Source organism: Furipterus horrens, unplaced genomic scaffold (genome assembly GCF_987537825.1).
Source record: "Furipterus horrens unplaced genomic scaffold, mFurHor1.1.pri manual_scaffold_2, whole genome shotgun sequence".
NCBI classification, from domain to species: domain Eukaryota; kingdom Metazoa; phylum Chordata; class Mammalia; order Chiroptera; family Furipteridae; genus Furipterus; species Furipterus horrens.
The window spans coordinates 191686897-191700986 of NW_028327172.1; the positions used below are offsets into that span (position 1 = coordinate 191686897).

At 41.5% G+C, this 14090-nt stretch overlaps 1 protein-coding gene across 1 annotated transcript in view; it reads left to right on the forward strand.

Moving 5' to 3' along the window:
- The window catches only part of BEND4 (BEN domain containing 4), a 30238-nt gene that overhangs the window by 4280 nt on the left and 11868 nt on the right, over nt 1-14090 (forward strand). The window contains exon 2 of the mRNA XM_090268182.1: nt 3802-4368. Coding sequence (XP_090124308.1) covers nt 3802-4368 — 567 coding nt within the window. The remainder of the gene's footprint in view (nt 1-3801; nt 4369-14090) is intronic.

The following is a 14090-nucleotide window of genomic DNA, read 5'->3' on the forward strand; positions in this document are numbered from 1 at the left end:
AACCTGTGTTTGATAGCCGAGTTCCCTTCCCTGTTCTCATTCACTTACCAAATGGATTAAACCACTTAAGTTCAGAAAAATTGCAGAAATGAATTGTTTCGATTAAAAAAAATAATCATGGGTTCAGATTTTGGAATCAGACTAGGTACAATTTGCAGCATGATATTATCTCCCAACAGACTGCAAAATAAGTTAAAAAGAAGTGATTATTTTAGAGTGGTTTGTGACTGACATTTTCTGTTTAAGAGAAGTCAGGGATAAAATAAGTACTTTAAAGCTCTTTTATAAACTGTTGGCTTTGTACTTCTCTGCCATCATCTGAGTGGAGCACTGTGTGAGTAGGGGAAACGGTTTTAAAAATTCAGAATACATGTTCACAATTTGCGCAATTAAGAATCATGGATCAGTGGCCATTCAGTTGTGTTCATAAGAAAACAGAACTTTTCTCCATTTCTTAGTGATAATAAGCATCACACAATACTTGAATTTCTAATTATATTCTGTCTGGAAAGCTTAAGTATTGCTGGCTGCAATGTATATTAAGTAGAAAGATTAACTGTTTTCTCCCAAGTGCAGTAGTAATATTTTTCATCACACTTTTCAGTGTATTGATGTTAAAATACTATTCAAGTATATTAAGACACTGAAAAGAGAAGAAATTCAATTTTAAGGCTTATAGTTGCTGTTTTTGCATATGTCAATTATGAGGATAAAGCATTTTTTTAAAACTGCTAGCAAGAACTGTTTTATGATTGTAACTATTCTCTGATATTCTGAGTGCACTTTATTTAATGCATTACATAATGTATTACATAATGACTTTTCTCAGCATATTTTGAGTTTATTCTTCAATTAAGAAAACAAATTATACTTGTCCCCAAGTCAGACTCTTTTATCTTAATCTATACCCTCTGATTTATCAATATGATTAAAACTACTAAGTGTTTTTTAGGACATTAAACAGATATATTGAGAATTCTTTCTGGACAATTTTCTTTTAGCCTTTCATTTCATATTTTGTTCCTTTCATCAAGGTTATGTTAACAATGTGCAAGCTGTAAATCAATTGGGACTATGCTGATTAAAATGCAAACAGTAAATACAACTTCAAGTCTAGAATGGGATTATAGGATTAAAATGAATGAAAACTGCTAGTGTGTTAGAATTGAAAATTCCCAATCAATATCATCCCTTGATTTTACTAATAAAAGAACAAAAATCTGGAAGTAAAGAAATGAAAGGACAACATCTTAAACCTCTCCCCACTGTTCACCTGTTTACTGTCTTGTTTCTGGTCATTGTAAAGAAATGATACCCAAACATTTGAGGTCTTTCCCTATTAAGTTTTGACTTAAATCTTAAGCTCAGTTCTTTATTCCACCTGGCAGGGGCAGAGGCATCATCAGTTCCAGTGGCTGTAAGAGATTCTTCCCATATCCGTATCTCTTTTTTTCTCCGAGGTAGTAAACAGACTTGATCTTTGGCAGCTTGCTTCTTCAGCCCAGTTCCTGGCCCATCAATCAATTCTAGCCTGAAACTATGCCTGGCATCTGGCTTCTCTGTGGCACTCAAAATGATTGTGCAAAACAACAGACCTTCACCTATTATTTGTGAGATTCAGGACAAGAGTAAAAATGCAGGTGCATGTATCATATATCTAAATCACACTATCAAACTGTTAAAATATGTTCTATCCACTTACCCTGACAAAGACACTGTCATAATGACTGGGTTTGACTCTGGTGCTTTCAGCCAGCCCATGGACTTCTCTTGCCACCCCCAGGTTCCTCCTCCTGTAGTAGGGACCTTATATACACACACACATGCAGATGCCCCAGTTCAAACTTCCAAGCTCTGGCACCATTGTCTGTCTTTGGGAAGAGGGCTCAGGGAAGGGACCAGCACAGGCCTTTGGAGAACTTTAAGTAGCAAATTCCTGGATCTTGGGTACCTCACTATGGGGAGGGGCAGGGCCCTGCTGCCTGTGTCTAGAGCAGAACTACTCCCAAGAGTGAGGAGGTACCAGGCCAAGAAGAAAATGGGATGCGCGGCCCCCTTAGAGTGGTCTTGCCACCCCCACCCCAGCCAAGTAAATCTGAAGCTGCTGTGAACTGTGATCCTCTGTTTACAACACTCTCTGCATGGATTCAGTAAATATATCTTGAGGTACTATGCTGGCCCTCAGACCTGCTGTGCTCCTGGGTTGTACAGTTTCTTTTCCTCTCCTGAACCAAGGAGCACTGACTGGCCTCTGTGCTGACTTCTCATTTCTTCAGAGGGATTTTCAAACGGTGGCATTGTATAGGTTTGTGAGTGGGAAGGGTGCTTCCTGTATGCCAGGCACTGTGCTCTGGGCTTTGCGTATATATTCTCATTAATTCACTGAAAAAGGAGGCTTGGCTCCCCTCCCCGACACCTTAGTTACTTTGGAAAAGACTAGTAAGGAAGACAGCACAAAATGGAGCCTGAAGTACTGCATGGAGGTTTCTGAAGGGTGATTTCCTTGCTCACACACCCTGGGTTGTCTGGAGAAATCAGTTTCTCATCACAACTATTCTAGTTCCTTGTTCCCATAGAAGCCCTTGAGGAGCTCACTACGTGGCATTTTATAAGTTACGGGGTTTTTTGGGTTTTTTTGCCTGTTTTCAGAAAAAGAATTCCAGCTAGTCAACATTTTCAGACAGCAAACAACTAGTTACATTTCTATCGTAAACAATAGTATTGGCACCAAAAACCTACAATATTTTGTTTGTTGGCATTATTCTGGTTGGGGTGGATGGGAGGCATCCTCATACCGACCGCCCCGTGAGCCTTAAAATGTCTATCTCTGTAATTATAAGTAGCTCATTCTGGGTGGTGCTCAGGAAAGAAGCAAATCCACCTTGTGACATTTATATTTAGGATGAACTTTCAAGACCTTTAGACAATATTAAATCATATTTCACAATTCGGGGAGGGGGTTCCCTTTGTTTTTTGCAGTGAATTGATTGCTTTCTGTTTGCTTTTCCGGTTAACAGTTAATATGCTTTATGATTCCTGTATGTGAACTAACTGGCATTCTCAGCACATGCATGTTAGGAAATTTGGCAACCTAACGGAAGAGGCTCTACTGCTTTTCAGATGATGCTGATATAGATCAGCTTAAACATTGGCCTTGATGAGAAATCCAAGTTGGCAGATAAATTAAAAGAAAGAGCCGTGGACACAGACATCGGATAACACATACAATTTTGCTTCAGGGTCCGTCATCGTCTGCCTGATGGATCCACTCTTTGTTTTACCTTAACTGTCTAGTGAGCTCTTATCTTTTCTTCTCCAGTTTATCTTTTCTTCTCCAGTTTGCGTCTGGGAGCAACTACTCTCGGCAGGGATTGCATCAGCTGATTAATAGCAAGGGCACAAGGGCGCTCCAAAAATAGAAGTAATGATTGCTCTAAGCCAGCCTATCAATGAGGAATTGAGTCTGCAGTGGCGAGCTCGATTCATTAGAGTAAAGATAGTAATGAAGCCATAGGTGTGAGTTCAGACCTGTGCAGGCCTGTTAGTGCCACAAAGAGGGAAATCTAGATGGTGCCCAAAGTCACAGTGCAGCCATTACCCAGAGTAAGGGGCTGGGGCAACTCGAGAACCACAGGAAGCTATGCATCCTGTTAAAAGTAGCTTCTCTGTGTCACCTTGATGTGTAACAGTAGAAAATGCATTTTTAAAACATCTTTGAATATTGTACTCAAAACTGAGGACTTGACTTGCCCTTTGTCTTTGGCTGTTGATTTCTGATCTGTCTTTTCCTGTGTGTTTCAGAGAGTCGCCTGATCTTGGATGCCTTTGCCCAGCAGTGCAGTCGCGTCCTTAGCCTCTTAAATTGTGGAGGAAAACTTCTGGACTCCAGCCATTCTCAATCCATGATTTCTTACGTAAAACAGGAAGGTTCAAGTTATACTGAAAGACAGGATCAGTGTCACATTGGAAAAGGTGTCCACAGTCAGACCTCAGACAACATAGACATAGAGATGCAATATATGCAAAGGAAACAGCAAACTTCTGCCTTTTTGAGAGTTTTCACTGACTCCCTACAGAATTACCTGCTCTCGGGGAGCTTTCCAACTCCCAACACCTCCTCGGTCAGTGAGTACGGCCACCTGGCTGACGTGGATCCCCTGTCCACCTCCCCGGTGCACACTCTGGGGGGCTGGACCTCCCCAGCAACGTCCGAATCCCACGGTCACCCATCTTCTTCTACCCTGCCAGAGGAGGAAGAGGAGGAGGAGGAGGAAGGCTATTGTCCCAGGTGCCAAGAACTGGAGCATGAGGTTATTTCATTGCAACAAGAAAATGAAGAGCTGAGAAGGAAATTAGAGAGCATCCCAGGTACGGGCCAGCTGCAACTCATTCCTTTCCATTGTCTTATTTGTAGGTGTGTCCTGCATGTATGTGTGGGTTTTTTTGTTTATTTGCTTTTGGCCATTAATGTAGAAAAATTGGAAAAACAGGTATGCACAGTGTGCCCTTAGCCTGCCAGTGCCAAACAGAATTTCAGGATGAGCCACCAGCTTTGTCCTGTCTACGTTTAAGCTTCATTTGTCTTGCGTACAGGCCTGAAGAGCATAGTCCCATTAAAAGATGTCTCTCCCAGGCTGATTGGAGCCTCATCCCATAAACCAAAAGGTCACTGGTTTGATTCCCAATCAGAGCACACACCTGGGTTGTGGATTCAATTCCCCAGTTGGAGCGTGTGCGAGAGGCAACCGATTGATGTTTCTCTCTCACACTGATGCTTCTCTCTCCCTTTCTTCCTTCCCCTCTCTCTAAAATCAATAAGCATGTCCTCTAGTGAGGATTAATAATAATACTAATAATAAAATAATAATAATAATAAAAGATGTCTCTACCAATACAAGTGATCCCTAGATATGCAGTCAGGTCACAATAGGATGAGTGCTCTGAGCCTGAGTTTCCTTCAAAGAAATGGACCTATTCCTTTAAAATGGCTTTTGTATTTTATGTGTGTTATTAATCAGTGATAGAAATTAAAATGAAATAATACCTTCAGAGAGAGAACTCAAGTAGTAAGGAACAAATGATCTCTTCTAATTTATTAATTTCTTGCTTTTCTTGTTAAGTTCCAACAAGCAGGGTCTCTTTTTAGCATGCAAACTCCCTCTTCAAGTTAATAAGCAGCTGTAAACTAAAAGGAATAGATCAAAGACAGACCAGTAATTTAAGCTGATCCTAAACTATTTGTGCCCCTGGCTAAATATGAGGCATTTCCTGCCTCTTAGAGACACTAGATTTGCAGAAAAGTAAAACTCATCTTTATGACAAGGTCTTCTCTGGATTGCAAAGCCATTTTTTTAACTATTTGGAATGGTATTGATTTTCCTTATTTCTTTGAATTCATTCCTTCATGTCTGTGGCTTGTAAGAGATAGTAATATTAAGACCTTTAGCTAGAATAATACATTCAAACCTCTTCAGTCTCATACAGCCATTGATAAAAAATGTTGAGCATGTAGGCACCTATGTACACATTTATTGGTTAATTATGTAGTAGATGTTCTATACTACTATATGATGTTCAAAATGAAACATACATAATAAATTTAAATTTTTTAAAGCTGATACATAAATATAAATAGAAGTTACTTTTTTTCCTAACTCAGTGTCTTTGTACCATCCAATTAGGCAGCTGATCTAGAAGGGTCTTGTTGAAGTTATCCACTTGTTTATTAGTACACGTAAGAAGCAAAAACCAGTGTTAAGAATTGCCAATTCAGAAATTTATTTTCCTTTCATTTAAAAGAGTTTTCCAAATAAACCTAAGGTTTGGTTCCAAATATTTTAGAATTAGATTTAGTGCTGTGGTTTAATGGGCGAGAAACAAGAGGTCAAGTAAATCCATTCTCTCTCTCGTGTTTGAGCCATGGGGTTAGATGCAGTCAGGGTGTCTTCTGCCAGGCCAGCACCGACCGCAGGGGGAGACGCTGGGCAGAATCCGCAAAAGTACAGTGGAACCAGAGCACTTCCGGCTTCTCCAAGTCAGAGATGTGGGTGCAGCTGGGACGCTGTGGGCTTTTACAGCTTTCGTAGTTCTGTAAATGATGGTCGATTGACTGTGGGTTTTACCCTCACAGGGGTATTTTCCAGTTTACTCACCACACCACCTCTTTCACTGAGGGACAAAATAGTGGCCTGGAGATTAACTAACTATGGATACTTACTTTGTCAGCTCTTCAGAACTACAGGTACAAGTTTTAGAGTTCAGGGACAGGTGGACCTAAGTGTCCAGAGTATTATTGCCTAATTCCTAATCCTAAACATTTGGCAAACCATTTGTCCTTGGTAAGTTCTAAGCAAATATGGGGGTTCAGTCCACTCCTCATTTCCTGAACCTGAACCAGATTAAATGTTTGTGTTAGAGAGGATACATCACTGACCTGCCACTAATTACTGTCCTTCTCTTCTTCCCAGAAAGGCAAAAATGCTGCAGTTTCTTGGGCCCTCTTGATGGCCAGACATTGAATGGCACAGGTTGATATTAAGCTAACTATTACTGTAAACATTTCAGCCCTGTTGATAATCATGAACCTGAACCAGTAGACATTTTACATGGAGAGAACCATGACTGCTTTAAATGATTTATACCAAAACCCAACTATATAGATGAAAAACAGATTGTCTATTATGAATAGAAAAAAAAAATTACTGTAAAATGCAGAAAATGTTAGTTTATTTGTGATTACTTAACAAATGCCCTCTCTAGCCAGGGACACCTCAGCCTTGGGCATCAGGTTGAAAGTGTCACTTAGAAATGAAAACCTGACTCACAAAGAGGCATCATTGCCCAACCTCTGTCTTCACTAAACAACCAGATCACCCAAGAAGCCACTTTTCACTCTATGTGCTGTCTCTTTTGAGGGGGGAATCTGATATTTTCAGTTGCCCATTTGAAGAAAAGAGCAGCGGGTAACAGCCCGGTTTTGCGTGTGACAAGAGTACTTTGCAGCAGTAGCTCTCCAGTGCTGTGTGGACTCAGTCTTCCCTCGGCACTGTCTCTACTTCCCCATGCCCCCCGCAGGCCCCTGTTGGGCTGGAGGCCGGTACATTCCCATGGGAGGACCTGGGGCTTTCTTCTGGTGGAGCCTGCTCTTTTGTTGCGAGATCCCTCTTTTTATAGCCAAGCAGGATGGATGATTCTAAGGCAGGTGCTAGCGTCGCGCAGTTAGCAGTGGGGATAAGGTTAACAAGGAGATGGGGGTACCTGCTGGAGGTCAGAGCCAAGACTGTTCCTCAGTCACTTCTCTCCTCTCCAGAGTCATACGGTTGAACAACTCTGAGATTCCTGTTTCTTTTTTCTTTTTCGTGAAATAAAGCATTCGTACCTGAAAGTAGTTCTTGAAAGTGAAGTTCAAAAGAAATGAGCCTACTCGTTTACAAGGGAAAAAAAAAAAAAGATTTCACTCGGGCAGCTATAAAAGGGGGAAAGAAAGGCAGTAGAACCTTAGCAGAAGGGAAGGTTCTTTCCAGCACCACTTGAGAGGGTCTGTTACTCTATTATTTGTAAAGCATTCAACAAAGTCCTACTAATTATCAACTACGTGCAAGCGAGGGGTTTCTGAACAGTACTTGCTAACTTACTTTCTGGAGTTAACTTGCAGATGTAGGCAATTAAATATTTTATCCCAAAGAAGTGGCATCAGCACATTTTATTTTGTAATTGATGATCACACTAGAAATTAGTCTCTTTAAAAGTTTAATTTTTTTAAAAGAAAGTGAAAATAAGTCAAAAGAAAAAAAGCCACAAAGGAAAAGCTATCTGGATCAGGAATGCAAAGAGCTGCACCACTACTGAAGTAAGAACAATGACAGGGAAAGTCTTCAGTAGGGTGGGTGTCAGGTTAGAGTCCTCACGTTCATTTAGAGAACTTGCAGTTAGCACTAGGTGAAGGGAAGTCATAAGACTGGGTGGATATAAAATACCATTGTTTCATCTAATTTAAGACCCCAGTGAATGTAAGACACACCTATGCTTTAGGTTCCCCTAAGAAGAAAAAACACTGCAAATTGTAAATGCACATTTTAATTATCGTTGAACACCAAGTTCAGAGATTTTAAAATATGAAAAATATAGATCTTAGGACCATAAAATATGGTAATTTAAAAATAATTTCCTAAGTAAAATAATAATTATGACATATCATGGGGAAAATAGACTTACTGATATTATTAAAGAACTTTCTACTCTTTTTTTTTTTTTTTTTTTAATCCTCACTTAAGGACATGTTCATTGATTTGAGAGAGAGAGAGAGAGAAACATCAGTTGGTTGCCTCTTGCACACGCTGCAACCAGGGAGTAAACCTGTGACCTTTTGGTTTATTAGACAACGCTCCAACCAACTGAGCCGCACCAGCCAGGACATGAACTTTTTACTTTTTAAAAAGTATTCTTATGGGCCCTGGCTGGTGCAGCTCAGTGGACTGAGTGCCAGCTTGCAAACCAAAAAGTATACTTAAGATTATTCCAATTTATCCTTGTAACTTTAATATTTCCATTTTACAAAGAGGTTGAACCTGGACACGTGATATCTGTGGCAGACCTAGAAATATAATCCAAGCCTCTTTACTCCAGATCTATTTTAGTACCCCTTCCACCCTCAAAAACAGTTTATTCTCATTATTCACGGTAGTTATATTCCATAAAGTTGCTGTTCCCTTAGTTTCCTAAGGGAAATTCCTGTGAGTCTCTGGCCACAACATTTTCATCAACCAATTGATACATAACCTTGTTTTATGTACATTTTTCTTTAAAGAGACCTTATTTAATATATAATGTTGGTTGATTAACATTCAACTCACAGCCAACAGCACTATTAACTCATGCCCAAATGAAACTTCGCTAATACGTATTTTCTGAGTAAGGCACATCATAGCCTTCTTGCACTTGGGAACACTAGACGGCACAGTTGTGCATTTGGAGTACGTTTTAAACAAAGAAATCACCAACAGTAAGCACAGAAATGTAAAAACTGGCACTGAATAGACCACGAGAAGGATACTTGTTCTGTAGTGTAAGAGCTGAAATAAGGCAGAGCGTTACCTTGTTCAGTCTCAGCTGGAAATAGGTGCATCAGGCAACTCCCAAGTTTTCAGTGATCTGCAGGTGCCTACCAGAGCCTCACAAATACTGATTTGACCTAGCGAATAGGCAAATCTGCAAATACAGAATCCGCAAGTAAAGGGGGGATCGACTGCTTACAAACTGGAGAACTGGCCTTGGGTTATGCAGTTCTGATCCTTGCAGTCCACAATTGTCATTTTCCAAGCAAGGAGATTTTTTAAAAGATAAACCAATGTCAGCTTTGGGGTAATAGTAATTTTGCCCAAACAAAAAGGCCTTGGAAATTGAACCAGAGACGTGTGAACAAGGAACAGAGTAACAGTGACAAGGGGGGAATGGGGGAGGGAGAGAAGGGGAGTAAGTAGGGGAAGAGTTTAGTAGAGGAACATGTATAAATAACCCATGGACATGGACAACGGGGTGGGGATTGACTGTGGGAGAGGGGGTGGGCTGGGTGGGGGGGGAGCAATGGGGGAAAAGGACAACTGTAATAGGAAAACAAAAATAAATTTTAAAAAAACGACATATTACAGATAGATTCTAATGAAGGAAGAAATTGTGACAAACTAAAGAAAAAAAAAGCCCTCGGAGTGAATGGGGTGTAGATTCGCTAGTACCCGCCCCTGCAGTCCCCTCCCTCCACACCATGCCCGGAAGTGTCTGTGGAAAATGCTCAGGTCTCTGCGGGGGATATGAGGACAGTGAAGACATGACTTCTGAGTAAAAAAAAAAATAGAGCAAATGATAGGAACAGAGAGGAATGAAGAATTGAGTAATTAGAATTCGGTGAAAGTCTTCACAACTCCTGTTATAGCTGCAGGTGAGATTGAGGGAGAGAGAACAACATGAGGGGAAAAGAGGGGATTTTGAGTCAAACTTGAGTTGGGGTTTCCTCTCCTGCTACTTGCTAGCTATGATTTTTGGCAAATCACTTAACCATTCTGAGCCTCAGTTTCCTCTTTCTGTAAAGTGAGGTTAATAGTACTATGGGAATGTTGGAAGTATTACGTTCATTAAGTAGCAACTGAGTGCCTACTGGATCTCCCAGTAAGCCCTCAATAAATGGCAGCTTAAAACAAGAGAAGGGAATCTTCTGTGCCTAGTAATACAGAAAACTGTAAGTGGTTTTCTTAGATTATAATGGTATTATTACCTTGTTCAGAGGTCTCTAGTCAATTAGTTCCCCAGGTTGGAAACCTCAGATCCAACCATGAAGCGTCTTGCTCCCCTGCTTGCAGTCAGTCCCTTCTCCTGTGGAACCCAGTTTGGGTTCCTCTTCTCACCCCTCTGCCTTCACCTGGGCCTGTCTCCGCACATGGGCTATTGCAATAGCAACTTACCTCCTCTCCCAGACACCAGACTCTCCCCACTGAGAAGCCCCAGCTCACCCACTGCTAAAGAGTCTCCAAGGGCTTCACATGGTCTCTGGAATAAAGTCCAGTGCCCTCAGGGTGGCACATGAGGTCCTTTACTACCTGGATCTTTCCCTACCTGTTTTTGTAGATTTGGCTCTCAGTTCCCACTGCACACTAGGCATTACAGCCTCACTGGACAGTTTGTGATTTCTGTGTTGCCACACAGTTTTCACCCCTGGGCTTCCCTTACTCCTGCTATTTCTTCTAAGAACATACTGTTCTTTTCCTCACTTGAAAAACTCCAACTCACCTTTCAGAGGTACAGAGGTACTCCTCTGTAGCAAACCTTTGCCCCAGTTTCCAAGCGAAACTAACCATGTCTCTACACAGTACATCAGTGTTCTATGTAGTACATCAGTGTATTTCTGTTAATGTCGGTACCAGGGCAAGGTTTTCCTTTTGTGTCTGTCTCTCCTGATGACCAACATGAGGAGAGGCAGGCCCTGTAAGGTCCTTGATGGCAGAGATGGTGTCATCTTTGTCTCCCCAATTCCTAGCCCAGAGTCAGGCATATAGCATCCACACAGGTCAATTAAAAAAAGCAGAACCATGCCTCTATCGGCTGAGTAATACTTAAAGCTCATCGTTTATTTGTAGGTGTTTACAATTCAGGAGTTTATACTTTACAAACATGATGCGAATAGGACACCTCAAGGGGAGATCAGCACACAGGGCCTGATTGTCGAGGATAGTAAATAATTTCGGTTTCCCTGTAAAGTTGTATGTGGTGTATTTTGAGATAATGTTTTGAGTTTTATAATTACCTAACAACATAGATTAAATAATACTTGAGGAATGAGAAGAGAAACTATGGTAGAGATTTTAATGCAATGATCTGCAATGAATATTAGGCACTTGAAATCCAAGTACCCTTAATAGAGGCAAAAACAGAATTGGAGCAGTTCCTTGGAAGAGCCATACTTAACAGTCACTCAGACAATACAGCAGCCAAGTCAGCACAGTCGATTAAGTGGCCTCTCTGAGAAATTCACTGGGCTTCTCATCGTAAAATAGCAGTAACTTACATTAGACAGTATTTACTGGGTGCCTTCTGCCTTACATGTGTTATTTCAGTTAATCCGTGCAGTAACTGTATGCAGATAAGAGAGGTTAAGTAACTTGGCCAGGATTACACAGCTCAAACCTACCAGAGTCAGTACTAAGAAAAAAAAATACAGTATCCAAAAATTAGGACCAATTCCCCAGCCTTTTTGTCAGTGAACTGTTATGTACTAGTATTCTCTTAGACTCTGTAAAGACCCTTCTCTGAGGATTTAGCTAACTAACGCTGACCATGGTGAAAACAAGCCATCCAGGCCAGGGGTCGTCTTCGTTTTTCAGGACAGCACAGTCATTTAGGTGGCTTAGGTACCTGAGAGAGAATATTTGCAACCTATTCCTCTCAATTTTGATTGTTGCAAAAGAACTCCAGTCTGTAGCTTCTTTTCCAAGTACTTAATACTCTTTCCAGAATTGTCTAATATGCATTTTAAAATGTCACTACATAAATATTAATATTGGGATATTAGGGACATTTGGGGTGCCTTCATATTTTAGCTTTCTTTTTATAGGAAATTGCTGCAGTTTTGAGTTCCTCATTTTTTTAATTTATTTATTTTAAGATTTTATTTATTTATTTTTAGAAAGAGAGGAAGGGAGAAATAGAGGAAGAGAAACATCAATGTGTAAGAGAAACAATCTGTTGCCTTTTGCACGCCCCCAACTAGGGACCCAGCCCATAATCCAGGCATGTGCCCCAGTCGGGAATCAAACCAGCAACCTTTTGGTTGGCAGGCAGGCACTTAATCCACTGAGCCACACCAGCCAGGGCTGTTTTTTTTCTTTTTTCTTTTTTCTTTTTTTTTAATTAATTTATTTATCAGGGGGAACCCCTGCTCTGTAACAGTTCCCCCCTCTCAGACTTAAGACCCTTTATAATCTTATAAAGGACAGTGGGCAAAGGTCTTGTGCTCCTCTAGCTGCTTTAAGCTGGATATGGTCATAGTCCTACCTACCCTTGGGTCCAGAAATCCCTAATAAGAGTGGGGGTGTGGAAGGGATGGTGACCTTACCACATGGGGAAGGATCTTGCAGACTCCAGGTCAGTTGGCTGTCCCTGGGCAACGGCATGCTTGGTTTAACAGGCTGGCATCCTTGTTGTATTCTGGGGGCAACAGATTTGGCAACAGGGTTAAAAGGCATCATTAAAACCATAACCACTAGATAACAAAAGGCAGGGACTAATTTTTCAATGTCCCACATTAGGGGAAAACAAAAAAGGCTTCTTTGGAGAAAGGTGTACAAGGCATGTCACACCTGTCCAAAGCCCTTTTGCCCACTATACTTAGTTTGGGCTGAGGGGAATATTTTAAGTTTCCCCCTCTCTCATACCTCTGGGCCTTTTCTGTCCAAGCCATTAGGATAAAAAAGAGAAACCAGTTTTAAAATGAAGCTGCAGACCACCCCATACTTCACCAGCCCAGCCACTTAGTTCAGCAAAACCGTTGAGTCTCAGGAGGCAGCGATGCAGACAGGATTAAGTGAGGCCTATATGTACAGACAATCACTCAGGTAATGAGATCACAGGCTTCTGACCTATGAAAACAGAACACACATGTTAATTTAAATCTGTGAGACTGTCTTATTGGGAAGACATCCAGTTGCAAGGCATTTGACATTCTTGTTGCCTGTAAATTAAGTATCTTTGATGTCACAGACGTAGTTTAACTTTCAAACAAAAACAAACTCTAAATGAAAATAACCTTTAAAGACAGTTAGCTGCACTAGTTTATAGTCTATCACTGGGCATTGTGATTTTCCTCAAGATTACCCTCCTTGTCAACCCTGGCTGGTTTGGCTCAGTGGATTGAGCGTCGGCCTGCGAGCTAAGTGTCGCTGGTTCGATCTTCCAGTCAGGGCACATCAGAGAAGGAAAACTCTGATTCCAAAAAACCTCCGCTGTCTTGCGGCATACCTCTTCAGGGGAAAGGCTAAGGGAGTAAACCCCGACAGAAAATCCGGAGCCGGAGTCCCTAAGGCGGTTTGACGTTGTAGTCAACACCGGCAACTCCTGCGGCGCACCTGAAGCCAAGCTGTATTGACTCCGTCTTTCCCTTGGATCCTTCAGCTGCGAAGAGAGGGGGGGTCTGCTGCATGGGCAACAGCAGACCCTCCATATCACCCTGCCCAGGCTCTGTAGCTTCAGCTTCACTGGAGAGGACACTCCAGCGTCATCGCAAGATGTCGATTCAACACGGGAGGAGACAGATACCGTGTCACTCCCGAGTCGGACTGCACAGCCATTCTCGGCGGTGCAGATAGACTCTTAAGAAGCTACACCATCGTCTCTCGAGACGGACGGCTGCCGACGACGACCCTCCTTGTCATTAAAGGGACTGCATTAAGTCCAGTTTTAATTTATCCTGTTTGTTTGCATAAACACAACAAGAGCAGCAAATAATCAGATATGATCTTTAAATCTGCTTTGCTGGAACTTACACAAGGAACCTTTAGGGTGACCTTCAGTCTGCCCTTCAGGGCAAAGAAGCTGAGCCGCATACT